Genomic DNA, 25,586 nt, shown 5'->3' with positions numbered 1-25,586 from the left:
ACATATTAACTCATGCTCTGCCTCATTCACTCAATGCATCCACACATTAATTCACACTCTTTACTTATATCTACCCCATCGCCTTCCCTCATCACTTTCTAACCCCTCTCCTTCCCTTATCACTTTCTAACCCCTCCACTTTTTTTTGATGCAGGGGAGAACGAGGGGCGCCCCGAGCGGTTGCTAGACGCCCCCTCTCTCTCCACCGCATCAAAAAAAAAGACAGTGTTTAAAAGCCGCTCGCTGGTGCCCGCTGCTTCACTGCTGAGCGCCGAAATATGACGTCATATTACGACGCTCAGCATGAAACGCCGGCACCGGCACCGGGACGGAGGTAGAGGCCTCGTGGAGGAGAACGAGGGGCGCCGAGCGGTTGCTAGGCGTCCCTCTCTCTCCTCTGCATCAAAAAAAAAAAAGATAGCGTTTGAAAGCCTCTCACTGGCACCCCCTTCAAATGGCGCCTATGGCACGAGCCATAGGTGCCATATCCTAGCTACTCCTCTGAAGCAGAGTTTCACTTGGAGACTCCAGGTCAAACACTGAAGGTTCCCAAGTATCATTATTCCTTAGAACGTGAAACCTATGCTCACATCATATCAGCCAAATAATGGAAACAGTACTCAGTGACTCATTAAAAAAATCTTTATGTATGTACATCATCAATTGAAAACAATAGGACAGTTTACTTAACAACCACAATACTTTTTTTCAGTTCTCATGTCAACTCTTACGGTGTAAGGAACGGTTGTAAATCACCAATGAATAACTGCTAAATTGGAAGGCTTCCGCATTCTGGATGATGCCACAGTTTACAACACAAATAGCAAAGAACGTTCAAATCCACAACTTTGACCCCTTATTAATATATATACTATTTAACTTTGGTTCATAAATCTGAAGTGTACTTACGCTGTAGATTGTAAGCTAGTGAGCTGTTCTCTCTCTATCTTATGCATCATTTGTCTTGAGTACTTCATATCCCACGCAATATGTTAAGCGCATTTACTTTACATATTGTATGGCAAACTATTGCATTGCATGAACAATTATAACAATTACACAAAGGAAGCCATCTTTAAAATAAAAATTTATATTTTAAGTGAAAAATCTTATTTTTTAATATTATATATTAGAACATCTACTTTATTTTTAATTTGTGTGTCTTCAAATTTCTGAGTTCACTTACCAAAAATAGAGTACAACTTCATTATAAAGTCATCATTAACACAAGTTACACAAGGCATACTGTTTACTACTTTTTGTTTCTTTTCTTACGGAGAATTTATTTTTAATTTCAGTTTGACAGAGGTAAAAGTTACTAACAGCTCAATCAAATTTACCACTTGCACATGTGACAGAGACAGACTGTTAACACTTCACCCTTGTAGTTAGCTTTCTATAGGAAGACTATGGCATAATGTACATCTAGATCATGATCACTCTAAAATATGAATTTATCTATTTTTATGAAGAACCCAAAAGAATCTGTGAATCCACCTCTATCTCTATATCTCGTACACTTTTACGTATTCCACTATCTGCAGCACGAGTAAAGTCTCCAGAACTTAGGAGAAAGCAGGAAGCTGTTGACTTATTTTTGTCTTTAGCACTGGTGTGTCTCATTAACTGTTTTTCTTCTAGTGGAATAAACTGGGGTGAGTCACTTTGATCTTCATCCGTCACAACTGCATTGGCATCGCCATTCTGTTTGGAATCTAACAAACAGAAATGCATATTTTATTGAAAATAGTAAAATAATTCCCAATCCAAACAAAAAACATGCTTAGTATGATGTAAATCAATCCACTATACTGGTGTTCTAAGTAATCGCTTGGAGTATTATAACACAGAATACATTGTTGCCGCTCATGTGGAAATCGCTCGGAGGCCAATGTAGCTTACAAAATCCAGTCTATGTATCCTGGCAAAGTACAGACCACTCATCTTTAAACAGCCAGCTAACCTTTAAATACATTTTGTTTTTCGAATTAGAAGCCAAACTAACTTTTACCTCCCATTCGAACTTTCAGAAAACTGAAAAGTGTATTTACTGAGATGCACCTTATTTTCTGTATCTGTCCCACTGACAGTTGATGGGCTGCTGATGCCAGGTCCTAACAAAGCAACAACCCCTAACTATTCTTGTTACTTTTGGGGGATGGGTTCTTTTGAAGACATCAAAGTTATTTTTAAAATGTACGGTAAGGTTAAAGAAATAAATATTTTCATCACTAACAGAGCATTAACAAGGCCTATATACAGACCATAATTAAAGTGGGTAGTGTCATAATAAAATCTCTTTACAATAAACCATAGAAAATAAAAACTATGTGCATAAATCAATATAATGGGATTGTCGTAAAAACAGTAATTGCTAGAAGACAATATCTGTCCAAATGTTAACATACTTAATAATATTTTATTTCTTATGAAATTCATTACGCTCATTATGCTTTTGTGATCCACATGAAATGTCTGACATCTAACCAGTTTTCTGTACTCAATCACAGGTTAATAATATGCTTTAATCACTAGACATATATGGTAAAAGAATATATATTTATTTTTACCATATACACTAGGCAAGGCAAATATCTAGTTCTATGTATTGTGTTCCTTGGTGTGTCTATAATGTAATCTATTGTTTGTGTTACAGACATCACTCCCCATACTGTGCCCCGGGCCTGGTGCACCACAGGTGGGAGGGCTGGCCTGCAAAGAAAGAACTGTGGCTCTTTTGGCGCAATACTACATGCTCTATACTGATATATCCCATTACCCAAAATAGTTTCTGTGACAGAACCCTCCATCACTGGGGCCCCTGGAGAGGCCTGAGAGCCAGCCTCCTCCCTATCGATTATGGGCCCAGGCCTTGTAGAGACTTCTGTGTGTGAATACAGGGGTTCAGTCTGCTGATGTACCCCATGTTTTAGCACTCAGAGTATCAGAACTGTAACGTCAGCTGGACATCCTGTGGTAGGAAGAAGGCTGATTGTCTGTGCATTGTTAATTGTATAGGTGTGAAGTGTTTCCCCTGTTATTGTGAGTTAGCCCTTGTCTTAAGACCCCCTGTAGGTATGACTAGGTGTCACTGCTGCATACCTAATTATCAATTACACAACAGGTAGCTGTTAATCCTGTGAGCTCCTGTTATCCCTGTGTCCTGGCCATTGTCTGTCTTAAGCCAATTATATGTCTATCGTCATTCCACGTCTACGTCCCCAATTAATGTAATTATTTACGTCTCATGTCATTCTGTCCTTCCCCCGGATATTGTGTTGCAGGATTTGATCTAATTACTTCCTTCCTGCCATGGTAATTAGATCATGTGATATTTGTCTTGCCCCTTTTCTTACTTGTGTATATATAGCTCTGTCTTTGGTTTTAATAAAGGAGTCCTGTTTTCACCTCAACATGAGTGTTGCCTGATGTTTGGGGTGGGCTGTAGCCACACTGTGTAGCTAAGCTTCGGATAGCCACAGTGCCAATGCGGCTTCGGTGCAGCGACGTCCCTGCTTCTATCTACAACGCTGGTTATGCCCGGTGCTGAAGGGGTTACTTGTTGGTGTCCCGTCAGGAGGAAGCAACGTTTGGCGGGAGTACCCAGTCGGGGTACAGGTCGGTCCCGTCACATTGGTGGCAAGCGGTGGGATGCTTCCTTAAAGAAATTTGTTATGGTCTGATTTCCGGGGCCGGAAGTTTCCTCTTTCACACCGGAGCGGGGACATCCAAAGCACCAGGATTGGTCACCCTTCGGGCAGAGAAGGAGCAACGCCAGGATCCTCAGCTATGGAACTGGAGTTCAGATGGCGTATGCAGGAGGCATGGGCCCAACACAACGGACCTGTATCGGCTGAGGACGAGCTGCGGTGGAGTGATCATATCCGTCGACAACTCTGGTGGGAGACTCTGCGATGGGAACAGGAATACTTGGGTAAGTGCCTCCCAACCAGCAAGGACATTTACTGGTTCCAGCTGGAGGCACGAATGCCGTTGCTGGGAGAGCAGCCCAAAGAGGAATGGGTGGCAGAGTTAGAGGTGCTGGTCCAGACAGAGCTGAGGTTGGACGATGGATATCGGGCTCTGCGGTGGTACGCAGCACAGCTATGCCCGGGGCTGGGGGATAAAGGTCCTACAGAGGGCTATGGCTTCGGCGGCCCGGGATTACTATTGGAAAGCATAGAAAAGGATCCCGACTTCGGAAGTACATCGGAGTGTCGGGGGGAAGACATCCAGGAGCGCAGGGCAGAGGCTATCCCATATGTGGCCGAGCTGTGGGCTGACCTGGATTATTTGGTCACACAAGAATGGGAACTGGAACAGGCATATCAAGAGTTGTTCGACCATGTTCAGCAGTATGCCCCAGTATCCATGGATTTTGTTGACTGTTTATACAAGGATGGTAACTCAGGATGGGTAGATGAGGCTGCGGTCTTCACACCGGGGTCCTCCGAATGCTGGGTAGTTCGCCCAGATCCATACCCCTCAGCTGAAGCGCTGACAACAGGGTGGAGAGCCCCTGGCTTCTGCCCCGTACCTGCAACAGGAATCCAGGGAGATGCGGCAGCCGGCCCATCTCCCCAGCGGAAGCAGGAGCACGAGGGAGTGGAGGGTATCGTCCCTCCTCCCCAGCGGCTGTTGGATGACCCGGGAGACAGCGCAGCCGGCTCATCTCCCCAGCGGCGGATCCCAGTTGAGGGAGCTGAGGGTATCGTCCCTCCTCCCCAGCGGCTGACGGATGACCCGGGAGACAACACAGCCGGCCCGTGTTCCCAGCAACAGAAGGAGCCTCAAGGAGGGGGTGCAGGTGGCATCCCTCCCCAGCGGCCAAGTGAGTGCACAGGAGATGGCGCAGACGGCCAGTCTCCCCAGCAGCAGCTCACAACTCTGGGAGCGGAGGAACCTGTTCTCCCTCCCCAGCGGCAGATCCCAGCTGAGGGAGCTGAGGGTGTCGTCCCTCCTCCCCAGCGGCTGACGGATGACCTGGGAGTGGAGGGTACCGTCCCTCCTCCCCAGCGGCCGTTGGATTACCCAGGACACAGCGCAGCCGGCTCATCTCCCCAGCGGCAGATGGAGCACCAGGGAGGGGATGCAGGCGGCATCACTCCCCAGCAGGTGGGTGAGTGTCCAGGAGATGACGCAGCTGGCCAGTCTCCACAGCGGCAGCTCACAACTCTGGGAGCGGAGGAACCTGTTCTCCCTCCCCCGCATCAGATCCCAGTTGAGGGAGCTGAGAGTGTCGTCCCTCCTCCCCAGCGACTGACGGATGACCTGGAAGACAGCGCAGCCGGCTCATCTCCCCAGCGACAGATCCATATTGAGGGAGCCAAGGGTGTCGTCCCTCCTCCCCAGCGGCTGACGGATGACCCGGGAGACGGCACAGCCGGCCCATGTTCCCAACAGCAGAAGGAGGATCAAAGAGGGGGTGCAGGTGGCATCACTCCCCAGCGGCCAAGTGAGTGCACAGGAGATGGCGCAGGCGGCCAGTCTCCCCAGCAGCAGCTCACAGATTCGGAAGTGGAGGAACCTGTCCTCCCTTTCCAGCCCCAGACCCCAGTTCAGGGAGCCAAGGGTGTCTTCCCTCCTCCCCAGTGGCGCACAGATGACCTGGGAGATGGCGCTGCCAACCCATCACCACAGCGACAACAGGAGCCCCAGGGAGAAGATGCAGGCATCATCACTCCCCAGCGACTGGGAAGATTCCAGAGAGAAGGTGCTGTAGGCACTTCTCTCCAGCGGCAGTTGTATTTTTCTGGAGAGTCAGAGGTGGGGCGGGGGAGTGCTGCTCTTGGAGGGGCAGATTATTTGGGGCACCAGTTTCGGGAGGGCATTGATGGGCTAAGTGAACTAACTGACTACGGAGTCAACCCGTTTGGGGTTTCCTCCTGTGTCAGTCCTATTTGGAAGGGGGAGAAGTGTGACAGAACCCTCCATCACTGGGGCCCCTGGAGAGGCCTGAGAGCCAGCCTCCTCCCTATCGACTATGGGCCCAGGCCTTGTAGAGACTTCTGTGTGTGAATACAGGGGTTCAGTCTGCTGATGTACCCCATGTTTTAGCACTCAGAGTATCAGAACTGTAACGTCAGCTGGACATCCTGTGGTAGGAAGAAGGCTGATTGTCTGTGCATTGTTAATTGTATAGGTGTGAAGTGTTTCCCCTGTTATTGTGAGTTAGCCCTTGTCTTAAGACCCCCTGTAGGTATGACTAGGTGTCACTGCTGCATACCTAATTATCAATTACACAACAGGTAGCTGTTAATCCTGTGAGCTCCTGTTATCCCTGTGTCCTGGCCATTGTCTGTCTTAAGCCAATTATATGTCTATCGTCATTCCACGTCTACGTCCCCAATTAATGTAATTATTTACGTCTCATGTCATTCTGTCCTTCCCCCGGATATTGTGTTGCAGGATTTGATCTAATTACTTCCTTCCTGCCATGGTAATTAGATCATGTGATATTTGTCTTGCCCCTTTTCTTACTTGTGTATATATAGCTCTGTCTTTGGTTTTAATAAAGGAGTCCTGTTTTCACCTCAACATGAGTGTTGCCTGATGTTTGGGGTGGGCTGTAGCCACACTGTGTAGCTAAGCTTCGGATAGCCACAGTGCCAATGCGGCTTCGGTGCAGCGACGTCCCTGCTTCTATCTACAACGCTGGTTATGCCCGGTGCTGAAGGGGTTACTTGTTGGTGTCCCGTCAGGAGGAAGCAACGTTTGGCGGGAGTACCCAGTCGGGGTACAGGTCGGTCCCGTCACATTGGTGGCAAGCGGTGGGATGCTTCCTTAAAGAAATTTGTTATGGTCTGATTTCCGGGGCCGGAAGTTTCCTCTTTCACACCGGAGCGGGGACATCCAAAGCACCAGGATTGGTCACCCTTCGGGCAGAGAAGGAGCAACGCCAGGATCCTCAGCTATGGAACTGGAGTTCAGATGGCGTATGCAGGAGGCATGGGCCCAACACAACGGACCTGTATCGGCTGAGGACGAGCTGCGGTGGAGTGATCATATCCGTCGACAACTCTGGTGGGAGACTCTGCGATGGGAACAGGAATACTTGGGTAAGTGCCTCCCAACCAGCAAGGACATTTACTGGTTCCAGCTGGAGGCACGAATGCCGTTGCTGGGAGAGCAGCCCAAAGAGGAATGGGTGGCAGAGTTAGAGGTGCTGGTCCAGACAGAGCTGAGGTTGGACGATGGATATCGGGCTCTGCGGTGGTACGCAGCACAGCTATGCCCGGGGCTGGAGGATAAAGGTCCTACAGAGGGCTATGGCTTCGGCGGCCCGGGATTACTATTGGAAAGCATAGAAAAGGATCCCGACTTCGGAAGTACATCGGAGTGTCGGGGGGAAGACATCCAGGAGCGCAGGGCAGAGGCTATCCCATATGTGGCCGAGCTGTGGGCTGACCTGGATTATTTGGTCACACAAGAATGGGAACTGGAACAGGCATATCAAGAGTTGTTCGACCATGTTCAGCAGTATGCCCCAGTATCCATGGATTTTGTTGACTGTTTATACAAGGATGGTAACTCAGGATGGGTAGATGAGGCTGCGGTCTTCACACCGGGGTCCTCCGAATGCTGGGTAGTTCGCCCAGATCCATACCCCTCAGCTGAAGCGCTGACAACAGGGTGGAGAGCCCCTGGCTTCTGCCCCGTACCTGCAACAGGAATCCAGGGAGATGCGGCAGCCGGCCCATCTCCCCAGCGGAAGCAGGAGCACGAGGGAGTGGAGGGTATCGTCCCTCCTCCCCAGCGGCTGTTGGATGACCCGGGAGACAGCGCAGCCGGCTCATCTCCCCAGCGGCGGATCCCAGTTGAGGGAGCTGAGGGTATCGTCCCTCCTCCCCAGCGGCTGACGGATGACCCGGGAGACAACACAGCCGGCCCGTGTTCCCAGCAACAGAAGGAGCCTCAAGGAGGGGGTGCAGGTGGCATCCCTCCCCAGCGGCCAAGTGAGTGCACAGGAGATGGCGCAGACGGCCAGTCTCCCCAGCAGCAGCTCACAACTCTGGGAGCGGAGGAACCTGTTCTCCCTCCCCAGCGGCAGATCCCAGCTGAGGGAGCTGAGGGTGTCGTCCCTCCTCCCCAGCGGCTGACGGATGACCTGGGAGTGGAGGGTACCGTCCCTCCTCCCCAGCGGCCGTTGGATTACCCAGGACACAGCGCAGCCGGCTCATCTCCCCAGCGGCAGATGGAGCACCAGGGAGGGGATGCAGGCGGCATCACTCCCCAGCAGGTGGGTGAGTGTCCAGGAGATGACGCAGCTGGCCAGTCTCCACAGCGGCAGCTCACAACTCTGGGAGCGGAGGAACCTGTTCTCCCTCCCCCGCATCAGATCCCAGTTGAGGGAGCTGAGAGTGTCGTCCCTCCTCCCCAGCGACTGACGGATGACCTGGAAGACAGCGCAGCCGGCTCATCTCCCCAGCGACAGATCCATATTGAGGGAGCCAAGGGTGTCGTCCCTCCTCCCCAGCGGCTGACGGATGACCCGGGAGACGGCACAGCCGGCCCATGTTCCCAACAGCAGAAGGAGGATCAAAGAGGGGGTGCAGGTGGCATCACTCCCCAGCGGCCAAGTGAGTGCACAGGAGATGGCGCAGGCGGCCAGTCTCCCCAGCAGCAGCTCACAGATTCGGAAGTGGAGGAACCTGTCCTCCCTTTCCAGCCCCAGACCCCAGTTCAGGGAGCCAAGGGTGTCTTCCCTCCTCCCCAGTGGCGCACAGATGACCTGGGAGATGGCGCTGCCAACCCATCACCACAGCGACAACAGGAGCCCCAGGGAGAAGATGCAGGCATCATCACTCCCCAGCGACTGGGAAGATTCCAGAGAGAAGGTGCTATAGGCACTTCTCTCCAGCGGCAGTTGTATTTTTCTGGAGAGTCAGAGGTGGGGCGGGGGAGTGCTGCTCTTGGAGGGGCAGATTATTTGGGGCACCAGTTTCGGGAGGGCATTGATGGGCTAAGTGAACTAACTGACTACGGAGTCAACCCGTTTGGGGTTTCCTCCTGTGTCAGTCCTATTTGGAAGGGGGAGAAGTGTGACAGAACCCTCCATCACTGGGGCCCCTGGAGAGGCCTGAGAGCCAGCCTCCTCCCTATCGACTATGGGCCCAGGCCTTGTAGAGACTTCTGTGTGTGAATACAGGGGTTCAGTCTGCTGATGTACCCCATGTTTTAGCACTCAGAGTATCAGAACTGTAACGTCAGCTGGACATCCTGTGGTAGGAAGAAGGCTGATTGTCTGTGCATTGTTAATTGTATAGGTGTGAAGTGTTTCCCCTGTTATTGTGAGTTAGCCCTTGTCTTAAGACCCCCTGTAGGTATGACTAGGTGTCACTGCTGCATACCTAATTATCAATTACACAACAGGTAGCTGTTAATCCTGTGAGCTCCTGTTATCCCTGTGTCCTGGCCATTGTCTGTCTTAAGCCAATTATATGTCTATCGTCATTCCACGTCTACGTCCCCAATTAATGTAATTATTTACGTCTCATGTCATTCTGTCCTTCCCCCGGATATTGTGTTGCAGGATTTGATCTAATTACTTCCTTCCTGCCATGGTAATTAGATCATGTGATATTTGTCTTGCCCCTTTTCTTACTTGTGTATATATAGCTCTGTCTTTGGTTTTAATAAAGGAGTCCTGTTTTCACCTCAACATGAGTGTTGCCTGATGTTTGGGGTGGGCTGTAGCCACACTGTGTAGCTAAGCTTCGGATAGCCACAGTGCCAATGCGGCTTCGGTGCAGCGACGTCCCTGCTTCTATCTACAACGCTGGTTATGCCCGGTGCTGAAGGGGTTACTTGTTGGTGTCCCGTCAGGAGGAAGCAACGTTTGGCGGGAGTACCCAGTCGGGGTACAGGTCGGTCCCGTCACAGTTTCCATTAACCCATTAAAGATGAAGGCCAGCCATAGTTACCAGAATGGAGCACAGGTTATATGCCAGACATACTATTAATGCTCCAAATCCAATGTCATATTATAAGTGCTCATATGTGAAGGGACATATCTGGACAATCTAATGAAGCAAATAACTGAGCTTTTTTTGTCCCTGATCGGTCTATCAAGATCTGCGAGTTATGAAAGTACTTTTAAATGTCTATGACTAATGAGATAGGAATCTCACCAAGATTAAAAACTTAATCTTTATTCAATATCCAGTAATTAAATTTGCTGAATATTGTTGCAATAAATAGTTTTACAAAAATAATAGGTTTGGTTATACAACGTAATACATACAACACTAGGAAAACCAATGACTAATAGTCTACTTGTCTGTAAGATGTGTTACATTATAATTTATTTTGTTTGGAGAATAAAAAGAAGCAACAAAATGTCCTGATGATGTTACGTGGAATCAGGCACCACAGGTGATGGACCCACAATGCAGAAATGGCGAGTAAATCCAATAAACAAGCCGGGATCGAGGCAGGCAGCACAGGAGTGAAGTCAAACAACAATAGCCAAGATCGGGACGGGCAGCGCAGGATCGTAGTCAAAGAACAATAGCCAAGGTCTGGTACACAAGAATAGCAATCAAAAGGCACAAGCGAAACAAACACCCCGAGAACAATGATTTGGACTCGTTGAACGGGCAAGGAAACACAGGACCAGGAAGTTTAAATAGGACCAATGGCGGAAAAGCAGGTACGATGACGTCATCGCGACCGGCGCAAGAGAAGCGTCGTCGCGATGACAACGAACCAAAACAAACCCTCCTGCCTGTGGTACCTCCGCGAATGACGCGGAAGCGCCACACAGGCAGGAGAGGAAGAGACAGCAACCGTGGACAGGCAGCGGCGATCGAACACTCGCAGAAGAGGTACTGGTCGGGCGCCGCGAGCATGTAGCGGCGGATCGTCTCTTCGATCGCCGCTGACATGTAGCGGCAGCCCGATCAGGACTGACAGTGGCAGGAAGGCGTGCCTGCCCGACACACACGCCCCCTCGTGTGCGCGCCGCACGCACGGCAACACACGAGGAGGACGGGCGCGAAGAACGCCGAGGGACCCCAGCCGGCCGGGTAGGTACGACACAACCCCCCCTCCCAGGAGCGCGCTCCGGGCGTGAAGGACCGGGACGGAGAGGGAAGCGGGCATGGAAACGGGAGACACAGAGAGGCGCGTGCACAGCACGGGCAGGAAGCCAGGTCCGCTCCTCCGGACCGTACCCTCGCCAGTCGATCAGATACTGAAGGGAGCCGCGGTGCCAACGGGAGTCGAGCACGCGGCGGACGACGTGCTCCTCGTGGCCGTGGACAAGGACAGGGGCAGGAGGACGAAGGACCACAGAATAGCGGTTACGCACACAGGGTTTGAGGAGAGACACGTGGAACGTGTTGGGGATACGCATGGAAGGAGGAAGAGCAAGGGACACGGCGACCTCGTTGATACGCCGGACGACGCGGAAGGGACCGAGAAACCAGGGACCTAGCGTCCTACAGGGTTGACGGAGTGCAATATTCCGCGCGGATAGCCATACGTAGTCGCCAACCCTGTAGCGGGGAGGCGAAGCACGATGTTTGTCAGCAACAGTCTTGCTGCAGGCTTGGGCCTTGACCAGCTGGTCATGGAGAGCCGTCCAATGGGCACGCATGTCAGCGACCCGTTCCTCGACGGCAGGGATAGTGGCACCGCGAGAGGTGGCAGGAGGCGGCAGGACAACGGGATGGTATCCCAATGCGGCAAAAAACGGCGAACAACGCAAGGATTCATGGACAGCGTTGTTGTAGAATAGTTCGGCCAAGGGTAACAGGGAAGACCAGTTGTCGTGGCGTGCATTGACGTGGAGGCGTAGGTATTGTTTCAAGGTCTGGTTGGTGCGTTCAGTCTGGCCGTTAGATTGCGGGTGATAAGCCGAGGACAGATGCGTCCGGATCCCTAACTTGCAGCAAAGGGTTCTCCAGTATTTGGATATAAACTGGGGACCCCTATCTGACACCACGTGGAGCGGCAGACCATGCAGACGAACCACGTCTCTGATGAACACATCCGCCAACTGGGACGCCGTGGGTAGCTTGCGTAGGGCAATGAAGTGAGCCTGCTTCGTGAACCTGTCAACCACAACGAGGATGGTAGTGAACCCTTGAGAGACAGGAAGGTCGACAATGAAATCCATAGCGATGTGAGTCCATGGGATTCTTGGGACCGGAAGAGGCAATAGGAAACCAGAAGGCCGGGTATGTATGGATTTGTGACGGGAACATTGAGGACAGGTGGCAATAAAGGCGCAGACGTCACGCGTTAAGGACGCCACCAGAAGGTTTTCCGGATGTGGTACTCGGTCTTGCGGGCTCCAGGATGACCGGCTAGTGGTGGGTTATGACCCCAGTGGAGAACAGCAGCACGAAACTGCTGGGAGACATAGAGCCGTCCCGAAGGAGGTCGTTGGGACGCTGTGATGTGCGTCTGTTGCATACGAATCCGGTGCATCACGGAAGACGATAAGGCAGAGATGATGCGTGCCTGAGGAATGATGGGTTCCTCTTGGGCGACGTCCCGATGGCTGTCGAATTGACGGGAGAGAGCATCTGCTTTGATGTTTTTACTTCCGGGCTGATATGTCATGACGTAATTAAATCGGGTGAAGAATAAGGCCCATCTGGCCTGTCGAGGGTTCAGACGTCGAGCGGATTCTACATATTGTAGATTCTTGTGGTCTGTCATGACCACAACAGGCAGTTTGGTACCTTCGAGTAGGTGACGCCATTCCTCGAAGGCCAGGTTGACCGCGAGGAGTTCTCGGTTTCCTACGTCATAGTTACGTTCGGCGGACGAGAAACCCTTGGAAAAGAACGCACAGGGGTGGTACTTGGAGGTTGTCAGATTCCGTTGAGAAAGCACAGCCCCCGCACCGGTCTCTGATGCGTCTACTTCAAGCAAGTATTGCAAAGCAGGATCTGGACGTTGCAGAACGGGGGCGGAACAGAAGGCATGTTTGAGGCGTTCGAAGGCTTTCACAGCTTCCACAGACCAGTACTTGGGATCAGCCCCTTTTTTGGTAAAGGCGATGATAGGCGCTGTGATGGAGGCATAATTGCGTATGAAGCGCCGATAATAATTGGCGAACCCCAAAAAGCGTTGTACAGCCTTTACGGTATGGGGGTTAGGCCAATCGAGGATGGCCTTCAACTTGCTGGGGTCCATTTCGAGACCGTTAGCGGAGATGATCTACCCGAGGAACGGAAGGCTGTTCTTTTCGAAGTCGCACTTTTCGGCTTTGGCATAGAGACCGTTCTCACGCAGTCTCTGCAGCACCGACCGTAGATGCAGTCGATGTGTTATGATGTCCGGTGAATAGACAAGGATATCATCGAGGTAGACGACCACGTGTGACAGCAACATGTCTCGGAACACGTCATTGATGAAGGCTTGAAACACGGCAGGAGCGTTACATAGTCCGAAGGGCATCACCCGGTACTCATAATGACCGAATCTCGTATTGAAGGCGGTCTTCCATTCATCGTTTTCCTTAATGCGTACTAGGTTGTAAGCCCCTCTTAGGTCGAGCTTGGTGAAAACCATAGCCCCCTTCAACCTGTCATAGATCTCCGTGATTAACGGAAGAGGATACCGGTTCTTTACGGTGATACGATTTAGTCCCCTATAATCAATGCATGGCCGAAGGGAGCCCTCCTTTTTGGAGACAAAAAAGAATCCAGCCCCTGCTGGTGAGGAGGAGGGTCGGATGAAGCCCTTCTCCAGGCTCTCTTTAATGTTTAATTCCAGAGCCTCATTTTCTGGCTCAGATAGGGGGTATGTACGTCCCCGAGGAGGCGTGGTACCCGGTAACAAGTCTATGGCACAGTCATAGGATCTGTGAGGGGGTAGGCGTTCTGTCTGTCGTTTGGAGAACACGTCCAGGAAGTCCCAATACTGTTGCGGCACTAGCAGCTTGGGGTCTGTAGGCTTGAGTTCCAAAACGAGATTCACCCTTGTGCAAGGTAAGGAACAAAGGCGGTGACAAGAAGGACTCCATGCAAGTATCTCGCCTTTGTCCCAATCAATGCGTGGATTGTGTAGCCTTAGCCAGGTGAACCCCAGTATCAAGGGGGCATGAGGTGATTGTATTAGTTCGAACGTGATCGTTTCTCTGTGGGTTGCCCCAACGAACATAGAGAGCGGACAGGTCTCTCGGGTGACCACTCCCCGACCTAAGAGGCTACCGTCAACAGCGGTCACCACAGAAGGAGTTTCTTTGGGACGTAGTGGTAGCCCATGTTGTACGGCCCATTGTTCGTCCAGAAACACTCCAGCCGCCCCGGAGTCTATGAAAGCGTGGGTGACCACAGAGTGGTCTAGCCACCTAAGCGAGACGGAGATCAACATGCGATGGGGAGGAGATGTGTTCTTACTGCTTAGGGGTTCTCCTCCTTTGGTCCCTAAGCTTTTTCGTTTCCCGGACGTAACGGACATGTACGTAGGAGGTGATCCGCTTGTCCGCAGTAGAAACAGAGACCGTGATTCCTCCTTCGTGTTTTCTCTGCTTCCGTGAGGTGCCGTATAGTGCCAATCTCCATGGGTTCCTCGGGAGGTTGGCTGGGTGCAGTAGGTGGTGTATGAGAACCGCTATGGGAGGGAAGCGGCCGATGTCGCCTGCCTTTGTCTTTCTCTGCGTTTCTCTCCTGAATGCGCTTGTCCACGCGCAAACAGAGGGTGATAAAGTCCTCCAGATCAGATGGGGGATCGTGGAACAACAGCACGTCCTTGATCTTCTCATTGAGACCCTTCCGATAAGCAGCTCGGAGGGAACCCTGATCTCACTGGAGTTCACATGCCAGAGTATGGAATTCCACAGTATATTGGGCTAGAGTCTTATGTCCCTGCTGTAGCTCCAACAAGGAGTTTTCAGCTGTTTCTTTGCGACCTGGCACATCAAAGACCGATCGTAAGGCCTCCATGAAAGCTGGACAGTCATCCATCAGGTCGGATCCCTGTTCGATAAGGGGGAGAGGCCCACAGCAGTGCCTCACCCTTCAACAATGAAATGATGAAGGACACCCGTTTGGAGGAGGTGCGAAACGCCCGTGGATGGTTGCGGAAATGTAGCAAACATTGATTCAGGAATCCCCTGCATTCTTTGGGATCCCCAGCATACTTGTCCGGGAGAGGCAAGCGAGCGGTAGCGCTACCGTCCTCTGGGCTGGGATCCCTGGGTACGAAAGGCGGTCTGGCAGAGGGAGCGACAGCCAGAGACCGTAGCAAGTCAGTCATAGTGTCCATTTTGCTGGATAAGGACTGCAGTTGAGTGGAGTGAGACGTAAGCAGCTGCTCCTGCAGGTCCTGGCGGGAGAGGACGTTAGCCATATCCGCGGGGTCCATGGTTTGGCCCGTTCAATGTGTTACGTGGAATCAGGCACCACAGGTGATGGACCCACAATGCAGAAATGGCGAGTAAATCCAATAAACAAGCCGGGATCGAGGCAGGCAGCACAGGAGCGAAGTCAAACAACAATAGCCAAGGTCGGGACGGGCAGCGCAGGATCGTAGTCAAAGAACAATAGCCAAGGTCTGGTACACAAGAATAGCAATCAAAAGGCACAAGCGAAACAAACACCCTGAGAACAATGATTTGGACTCGTTGAACGGGCAAGGAAACACAGGACCAGGAAGTTTAAATAGGACCAATGGCGGGAAAGCAGGTACGATGACGTCATCGCGACCGGCGCAAGAGAAGCGTCGTCGCGATGACAACGAACCAAAACAAACCCTCCTGCCTGTGGTACCTCCGCGAATGACGCGGAAGCGCCACACAGGCAGGAGAGGAAGAGACAGCAACCGTGGACAGGCAGCGGCGATCGAACACTCGATCGCCGCCGACATGTCCGCGGCAGCTAACCACAATCTCCTCTCTGCCTGGCGGCGCCACACAGGCAGAAGAGGTACTGGTCGGGCGCCGCGAGCATGTAGCGGCGGATCGTCTCTTCGATCGCCGCTGACATGTAGCGGCAGCCTGATCAGGACTGACAGTGGCAGGAAGTCGTGCCTGCCCGACACACACGCCCCCTCGTGTGCGCGCCGCACGCACGGCAACACACGAGGAGGACGGGCGCGAAGAACGCCGAGGGACCCCAGCCGGCCGGGTAGGTACGACAGATGAAAGTCTATAAATAAAAAGACTGAAACGTTGACCAGAGTTTCGTGGAATTATTTAAAACAAGTCCCTGGAGTGCCGGTAACTACTTTTGGAATCTATATATATATATGTGTAAGCTCGTTTGAGCATGGCCCTCCTCACCTGTTGTATCTGTAAGTCAAATTGTTATATTACATACTACTTGTTGTGTCCTGTCCACCCATTGTACAGCGCTACGGAATTTGATGACACTATATAAAACAATAAATAATAACAATATATATACACACATCATTGTAATCTAAAGAACATTGCAATACACATATAACTACCAAGAAGTTCAAGCCTCATAGACAAAAAAAACATTGCAGGAGGAAAGAGGGACTTGGTCCCAAAGAAGAACTGTGCCTCTTCAAGAGGGACACTTGGGAAATATTCCATCTAGGGTTCTGCAAGCTCCAAGGAAAAAGCAGATTATATTTTACATTATTTTCATAACAATAAAACATCTAGAACCAGAGGATGTAAAGTGAATGTATTATTCACAGTAATTTCCCTAACTTACCCTGTTATTCTGTGCTAAAAGATGTTTATTTATTTGCCAGCATTATCTTAAAATGGTGGGTCATACAACACGGAACTGCATGCAAAGGGCATCACATTGGCCTTTACTTAAATTCATAGTAACTTCGTATAACATACAAACCCAGGCACCCACACAAACATACCCAGATATTCAAACTAACACAACCAGTCACACACATACTAACATCACCAAAGACATATGTTCACACACTAAAATACCCCCCCACACACACACACCCACAAACTTACACAGGCACTCACACTAACATACCTTGACATAGACACATACCAAACATACCAAAAGACGCATGCTCACACAATAAAAAACCCACACACAGATTAATATACAGACACATAGACTAACATACCCAGACTTTCACTTTCACTAACATACACATAGACGCATGTTTGCTCACTAATATACCCAGATATACATGCTGACACACATACATACCTAAACAGACACTAACATACATACCCAGCCACACTCTAACATACAGACACACACACACTAAAATACACATATAGACAGACATACAGATGTAGCCAGGCAGACACACACTAACATGCATACCCAGACAAACACTAACATACACACGGCTCACTTACCTTGCAAGCCTCAGCCTGTGCTTGACACTGTAAGTTGCCGTGCTACCCCTCCCTTATGGGGTCGCGTGAACCTGCATCCTCCAAGAAGTTGGAAGATAAAGAGGTAAGTCCAGATCTCAGGACTCGCTTTATCCCTATTTTTGTATCAAGCCTCCGCCTATCTCTGGGGGGGGGTAATTGCCCCCTGGATCGGCCCATGGCATAGTATGGTTTCTAACATGCAAACTAATATTTCATACTGAATTTTATCCTTACCCATGTTGAGAATTTATGAGGTACAACACTAACATTTATGAGGTATTATTATTATAGTTTATTTATAAAGCACCGACAGATTCTGCAGCGCTGTACAAAGAAGAAAATGTTACAGATAACGACAAGTACAATACAGCAATTGACATACAGAATGAAGGGCCCTGTTCCCGCACAACTGCGCGAGATAAGTCCTGTAGGCAGGCATGGGAGGAGGGAGCATAGGTAGAGGGGAGTGGCGTTAGTGAGAGCTTTGTAGGCTAGAGTGAGTATTTGGAATTTAATTCTGCTATGGATGGGGAGCCAGTGGAGGGACTCGCAGAGAGGTGCGGCAGATGCAGAGCCTCGGGTGAGATAGGTTAGTCTGGCAGAGGCATTGAGGACAGACTGGAGAGGGTATAGTTGGAAGAGAGGGAGGCCGGTATGTAGGTTGTTGCAGTAGTCAAGACGGGAGATTGCAGTCGGTGCTGGCAGCCAGGAATGGACGAATTTTGGAAATGTTGTGTAATTTGTTGTGGCAGGATTTAGAGAGTGATTTGATGTGAGGGATAAAAGATAGGTTTGAGTCTAGGGTTACTCCGAGGCAGAGGACTTGTGGTGAAGGAGAGATAGTGGTACCGTCAACAGTGATAGAAAGGTCAGAGAGGGGAATAGAGTTAGAGGGAAGGATTAGAAGGAGCTCAGTCTTAGACATATTTATCTTGAGGTGGTGAGAGGCCATACAGGAAGAGATGCCAGATAGGCAGCTGCAGATCTGAGAGAGAACAGATGCAGAGAGATTGGGGTGGAGAGAAAGATTTGTGTGTCTCCTGCATAGAGGTGGTATTTGAAGCCAAAGCTGTCGATAAGTTTTCCGAGTGAGGCAGTGTAGATGGAGAATAGTAGAGGATCAAGGACAGAACCCTGAGGTACTCCAAGAGACAGAGGCATTGAATCAGGAGGAGTCACCAGCAAAAGACACAGATAAGGATCTGTTGGAAAGTTATGAGTTAATCCAGGAGAGAGCAGTGTTATGAAGGCCAAGAGAGCTGAGAGTCTGTAAGGAGGGGGGGGGGGGGGGTTGACAGTGTGGAAAGCAGCAGAGAGGTCAAGTAAGATTAGGATAGAGTACTGGCCATTGTTTCCAGCAGATAGAAGGTCGTTTGTGACCTTGGTGAGAGCAGTTTTAGTGCTGTGGTCCGGAAACCAGATTGCAGGGGGTCAAGCAGGGAGTTTGAGGACAGAAAGTGGTTTAGACAGACATAGACTAGTTTTATTAAGAGTTTGGATGTTATTGAAAATAGTGATATGGGACGGTAGTTACCAGGGGAATTTGGATTTTGAATGGGGATGGGAATATGCCAGTAGAGAGTGTGGAGTTGATGATGTGAGTGAGGGCAGGAGTAAGGCTAGAGGAGAGTGATGGAATTAGGTATGACAGGATGGGATCGAGAGGGCATGTAATGAGGTCTGAGGAAGACAGTAGAGCGTGAACTTCGTCCACTGTGGTTGGGGGGAAGAAGCGGAGAGAGGAGTTGATCATAGAAGGAGGAGGAACAGAGAATCCAACTGGAATTTTGTTGCGGATGCATTGTGGTTTTTTTTGGAAATAGTCTGCAAGATCTTGGGCACTAAAGGCAGATGAGGGAGGTGGTGTGGGTGGGGTGAGGAGAGAGTGGAAGGTGGAGAAAAGTTGTTTGGGTTGGAGGAAAGAGATGAAATGAGGGAAGAAAAGTATGTTTGTTTAGCTAGCTGAAGGGCAGCTGTGTGAGCGTGGAGGATGAACTGAGTGGTTGTAGTCAGCTTCGGAGCGATATTTCCTCCAGACACGCACAGCAGTGCGGGAGCATTTTTGTAAATAGCGTGTCTACCTTGAGTGCCAGGTCTGAAGCCGAGGACGTGGAGCTTTGCGAAGTTGAGGGGGGCAAGTGTGTCAAGTGAAGTTAACAGAGTGTTGTTATGGCAAGGTCAGGGCAGGTTATAGTAGAAGTCTGTGAAATTCCAAGTTGAATCAGATTAGAAAATTGGAGAGGATCAACATCGTGCAGATTTCTACAGGTTCGGAGGCGAGGAGGAGGGGAAGTAGGTTTAGGTGTTAGTGTAAGATTGTAGGTGAGGAGATGGTGATTGGAAATGGGGAAGGGGCGACAGGTGAACTCTGATATGGAGCAGAGATTAGAAAATACCAGGTCAATACAGTGTCCATAATGGTGAGTAGGGGATAGAGAAGATTGTAGGAGACCAAAGGAGGATGTGAGAGAAATAAGTTTAGAGGCAGCAGGGGAGGGTGGGTATAACACTAATATTTTTCCTTACATTTTACAAAACATGCATACCCAAAACAATGGCACACAAAAACAACTTAAGCAAGTTTGTCCCACACCTCACCAAAGCCTTTTGTTTCTCTTTTTATTCATATTACCGTATTTGCACGAATACAAAATGAGATTTTTTTGAAGAAATGCCCTGTAAAATACCCCTTGTCTTATATTCAGGCCCTCTAAAATAGAGGTCTGACTATAAGACTAAGATCCAGATCCCCCGCGGCGCTGCAGGGGACCTGGATCCTCTTCTCTGGCAGCCGGTGGGCGTCTGCACGATGTGCACAGACAACCTCCGCTGGTGCTCGGCACTTCTGCTGGGGTTTCTATGGCGGAGCGCCGGCATGACATGGCCTTCCGTTGTTCTGCCATAGAAGCCCCAGTTTTTTTATCTAATGAACAGGAATACGTGTATTTTAACATTTTTGGTTTCTGTTATGCAGTTAGTCCTGCTTTTGACAGGATATGTTATATCCAAAAATTTGGAAAACCAATAGCCATTTTAATGTCCCCCCTTAATTCATAATGCACCTTACTTAGATAGATATGCCACTCTGCCCTCTGATATGCTTCATGCCCCCAGATATGCTCCATGCCCCCAGATATCCAACTCTGCCCCGTAGATATGCCACTCTGCCCTCCAGATATGCCACTCTGCTCTCCAGATATGCCACTCTGCCCTCCAGATATGCCACTCTGCTCCACTGATATGCTTTATACCCCAGATATGCTTTATACCCCCAGATATGCCATTCTGCCGCCAAAATATGCCACTCTGCTCCCATGATAGCCCCTCTGCTCCCCTGATACTTCACATACCCTTCTGATATGCCATTCTGCCCCCAGACGTACCTATGCATCCCTAGACTTGCCACCCGTGCGCCACTCTATGCAGACCCTCTTGAGAACTCTCGAGTACTACATTCAACCATGCAGGTCAGAGAAGCCCAGCTCACTAATCACAATGTGATTAGTAAATTAAAATAAAAAATAATAATTAAAAAAAATGAAAAAAAATTGGTAACATGTCAAAATAATCTCCCACTGTCACAAAAAAGTCCATATATATATATATATATATATACACACACAAAAGTTTTTTATGAGCTACTCCCACAATTAGCGCTATATCTTAACAAAACTTGTCGCATAGAAAGAGATAAAATATTGGCATATATTTTAACTCTTTCTAAATATTGCACTTTGTTAATTCCTTTTAAGCATTTAAACATTTCTTTTTCATCACTCCTCTCTCTTCTTTTTTCCAAACTATAAATATTAAGATCCCTTAGTATTTCCTGGTAATTTTAATTATGCAAATCATTCATCTGAACTTTCCCAATGGGTCAATATCCTCCTGGAGAACTGTGCACAGTACTTTAAATGACGCCTGACCGAAGACCTGTAAAGGGACATATTCACCTCCCTCTGCCTGCTGCTAATGTCTCTAGTTATACAACCCAGCACCCGACCTTTTCCTATGCTTTATTGCTTCACCTGCTTATCTTTAAGTCATTACAAAAAATTACCCCTAATTACCTATCTTTTCTTTTCACTGACAGAACAGTGTTCACGGTGCTATATACTGCCTCAGGATTTTTACGTCCCAAGTGCTTTATTTTACAATTACCAACATTAAACTGCAGCTGCCACACTCCACTTTTCTTCTAATTTACTTAAATAATTTGCCATTTGACTTGCTCCACCTAGAAGGTATACCTTGTTGCAGAATTTTGTATTATCTGGAAAAAGACATAGCTTACCATTAAGACCATCTGTAATTACACTAATAAAAATATTAATATTATATTACTACAACCTTCTGCCTCCTGTCACTCAACCATTCCCCAACCAATTCAATTATTTTGACATCCAAACCCAAGAGACTGCAGTTTATACGTTTTCTATTAATGCATTAATGAAATCTAAATAGTCTATATCAACAACTCCTCCCTGGTGTATTATGTTAGTTATTAAAAAATAAATTAAGTTAGTTTGACAGTATCTCCCTGTAGTAAACCCGTGCTGCTTTTGATCATACCAAACCATTTACTTCCAGGTATTTAGCAAGCCTATCCTTTTGCATGGTTTAAATTAATTTGCCAACTACTGAAGTAAGACTTACTGGTCTGCAGTTGGCTGAGTCTTCCCTGCTACCTTTTTTTGTGAAGTGGTACTACAGTTGCCAAATTCTAGTCCAACAATGGTTTTGCCTGGACACTTTGCAGCTCTTTAATAACTTGGGGTGTATCCCATCAGGTCCCATGGATCTGTCTGTTTTTACTTTGGAGAAGTAGAACTCCTTCCTCTAAAAACACACCTGATTTACATGTCACCCCATTTCTCTTTGATAGACATAAATATTTATTATATGTTACATATTGGGCATCCAAGTTTTCTGTATGCTATGGAGAAAAGCCATGTCAAAAACTTAAGTATTTCCATCATTATGCTTTCCTATATCTTATCTCTACTCTCTGGTGAAGTAAATTACGCCAACAACGCATGTTTACAACTGTACAGTTGCTATTTAAGAAGTGACCCACATTCTGCTGGACTCCACTGCGGTATAATAGCCCTTTTAAGCCAAAAGTCTTAAAAACAATTTTAATTGTTGAAAAACAAAACCACAAGCTACGATTTGTTTTCTGATCAAATTTAATAATGTTGAAAGATGTATTTTTTTCTAAAGGTGCTAATTGTTTTAAGGAATCATTTGCATTGTATTCCAACACACAATGGTTAGAAGACAAAGCTCTATTAGGTATTTTGACTAGTTGACATGCAATATGTTCTGCATGTAGTATTAAGCCTTTCAACAGCAGAAATATAGGTTACAACTGTAAATAAATTAGAGCATTTTTTTCCAGGTTTTAGAAGCATAGTTAGATCCTTTTTTCCCACAATTTCTCTATGCGACAAGCAAACACACCATCAATGTTTATGCCACCTGTTGTAAATAATTTGTTGTTTTACCTGATCTCTTCTTCTCTGTCATTTCTTCTGCAGCCAGTGGGCAGGTGTCACTTTGGGTACTGTTGTGATGTGAGTTGTCTTCCGATTGAAGCGTGGTTGGAGAGTCTAACTGAGTGGATTTTGGAACATGTTTCTTTTTCTTCTTTGGGAGTTTTTGTTTGGCCATAGCCAATGAATAATACATCCCAAAATTATTCACAATGACTGGAACAGGCATGGCAATTGTAAGCACTCCAGCCAGGGCACAAAGTGCACCCACCAGCATACCAGACCATGTCTGTGGATACATATCTCCATACCCCAATGTGGTCATGGTCACTACCGCCCACCAGAACCCTATTGGAATATTTTTGAAGTGTATGTGTTTTGTCAAACTGGGGTCCGTTGTTTCTGCACCTAATCTCTCTGCATAGTAAATCATGGTGGCAAAAATGAGAACTCCTAAAGCCAAAAATATAATGAGAAGCAGAAACTCATTGGTACTAGCCCGTAGAGTGTGACCCAACACCCTCAGCCCCACAAAGTGTCTGGTTAATTTGAAGATACGCAAAATCCGGACAAAGCGCACAACCCGTAAGAAGCCTAGAGCATCCCTTGCTGCCTTGGAGGACAAACCGCTAAGAGACACCTCCAAGTAAAATGGGAGTATGGCCACAAAGTCGATTATATTCAGCATGTTCTTCACAAAGACCGCTTTGTCTGGGGAGCAAATGATCCTGACCAAGAACTCCAAGGTGAACCAGAACACACAGACCCCCTCAATGTAGTTCAGAACAGGCACTGTGTCCATTTCTGTCACAACTAAGATCTCTGTTATGTTCCCTTCAGTCACTATTTCTGTCACATTCCTTTCCAACAGAAACGCTTCATGAGTTTCCAAACAGAAAGTGGTAATAGACACAAGAATAAAGAAGAGGGATGCAAAGGCCACAAACTGCAAACAAACAGATACAATAATTATAATATGCATATGCAAAGATGCCTCAACATGATAACAGTCAATTCTGGGAAGGTGGTAATCTATCTTCTGTGTGTTTCTTCTTGGAAATAAACCTCTAAATTATTTCACCTTGAATTAACCTTTTTTAATCCAGTTCACTTTGCCTTTGGGCTAACTGGGTAGGCAATGCATTGTGGAATTTATCACAGGACTCAAGGGTATATAGAAAACTGGACTAGTGCTTAGATTTAGTGACTACCTCACATGTAACAGAGCTACATACATATTTGCCAATGTGGATGCGTTTCTGAGGCGTTACCACATCTTTAACTTAACATAACTCTCCATGAGATATAGCTTGCAAACCAGTCTTCATTACTCTTTTAAGATTTCAGTGTGTTGCCAAGCAATGTTTGGCTTCTCTGTGTGTGTTCCTTACTTTGCCAGGAAAAAAATACCAGTAACATGTTTAATAATAATAATAATAATCATAATAATAATAATAATATATATTTTTACAGCCATTTGTTGTAGTCTACAGATTTCTCACTGTACTGGCTGATGTGCTATATAAATCAATAAGTAATAATTTCTACTCACTTGTGCAATATCACTAAAGCAGAGAGAATCCCATGACTGGAGTTAAAACTCTCCAACTTATTGTTTCTGTGTGTGCTCTAGCAAAGAGTTTGAAATCATAGTTTGAGAGTTCCTTCCCAAACCACAAACAAAAATCCAATATTCCTGTAAAGTTTGAAGATTTTTTCAGTTCTCAAAACGTTGATTTCCTTGAATAATATAGTGTTTTTTTCACAATGCAGTCTAGGACACTATTATATAGTACAATTGCCACTAAGATAAAGACACAATAAATGTTGTACATGTTTAGTACACACTCACGCTATATAGATGGGGTACAGGCGAAACTCACCCGGGCAGCTCTTGATGAATAAGGATCCTCAAACAGCGCCCATAACCGAGGTTGCCATCGCTTCCAGCAGCCCTTGGACCTGTCCGGCCTCTCATCAATACATAGCAGTTCAGGAGTGGAATCTTTATCTTCATCCCTGTCCTCTGGTTCCACATTCTCGAAAATGTCCAGAGCCTCCTCTGCGTCCCGATGCTGACGGTATGTCATCCAGCAGCAGGGTTCCACATCTGTCTCATCTATCCCCCAAAATGCTAGTTCCTCTTCAAAGAGAGGTCCGCATATATCTGCTGGGCAGTGGAGCTTCCCTGTGCGATAGTAATTGAGGACGTAGGAGAAGATACCAGGATGTCTATCAAAGAAGAATTCGGTCTGTTGAGAGTCAATATCCAACTGGCTACAAGTCTCAGAGTCTGCCAGCCATGCCAAGCGGGTGCCAGGTAGTGTCCGCAGGGTGCTCTTGTAGGTCTCATGCCGGGTGCCCCCCACATTGATGGTAATCTTGCCAGAGTCTTCCCCCTTGGCCATCTCTTCTTTCAGACATGTTTTAGAGGGTGGTTTGTTCCCAGACTTGCGCCCACGGTAGGATGACACACACACCGAACTAATCATAGATTTCTCCGGGTGAGACCCCTCTAGACAGTCTCAGGGTTCTCCAGAGAGACTGTCTGGGGTGTGAGACAGCAAAGCCCCCAAGGCGACCTTCCAACAGGTGACAGAAAGCGAAGAGGAGGAGAGAGATGCAGAGAGATCAGCGCTTGCTAGGGGAGTGTCTGGGATGATGAGGAGAAATTGTCTCCCGCAATTGGAGAATTCAGACAGCAATCAGGGGACACCAAGGAAAACAAACATACCCGCTGGGGGTGGAGGGACTAGCGTCCCTTTTTAGACTGAGTATGTGGTTGCTTTTCTTCTGTG

The 25,586-nt window shown here is 48.1% G+C and overlaps 1 protein-coding gene across 1 annotated transcript; it reads right to left on the bottom strand.

Annotated features, from left to right (window-relative positions):
* Positions 1-1,464: 1,464 nt before the first annotated feature.
* LOC149287885 (voltage-gated potassium channel KCNC4-like) lies at positions 1,465-25,280 on the bottom strand. Its single transcript, XM_089492258.1, has 3 exons — positions 24,672-25,280; positions 22,801-23,734; positions 1,465-1,715 (listed from the first exon to the last, which is right to left on the bottom strand). The coding sequence occupies exons 1-3, from the start codon at positions 25,278-25,280 to the stop codon at positions 1,465-1,467; spliced, it is 1,794 nt and encodes a 597-aa protein (XP_089348384.1).
* Between the last annotated feature and the right edge of the window lie 306 nt (positions 25,281-25,586).

The sequence above is a fragment of the Sceloporus occidentalis genome, unplaced genomic scaffold, assembly GCF_023333645.1.
Source record: "Sceloporus occidentalis isolate IW3139 unplaced genomic scaffold, rSceOcc1.0.p SCAF_55, whole genome shotgun sequence".
In the NCBI taxonomy this organism is placed as follows: Eukaryota; Metazoa; Chordata; class Lepidosauria; order Squamata; family Phrynosomatidae; genus Sceloporus; species Sceloporus occidentalis.
This window is presented reverse-complemented; position numbering and strand designations above follow the sequence as displayed.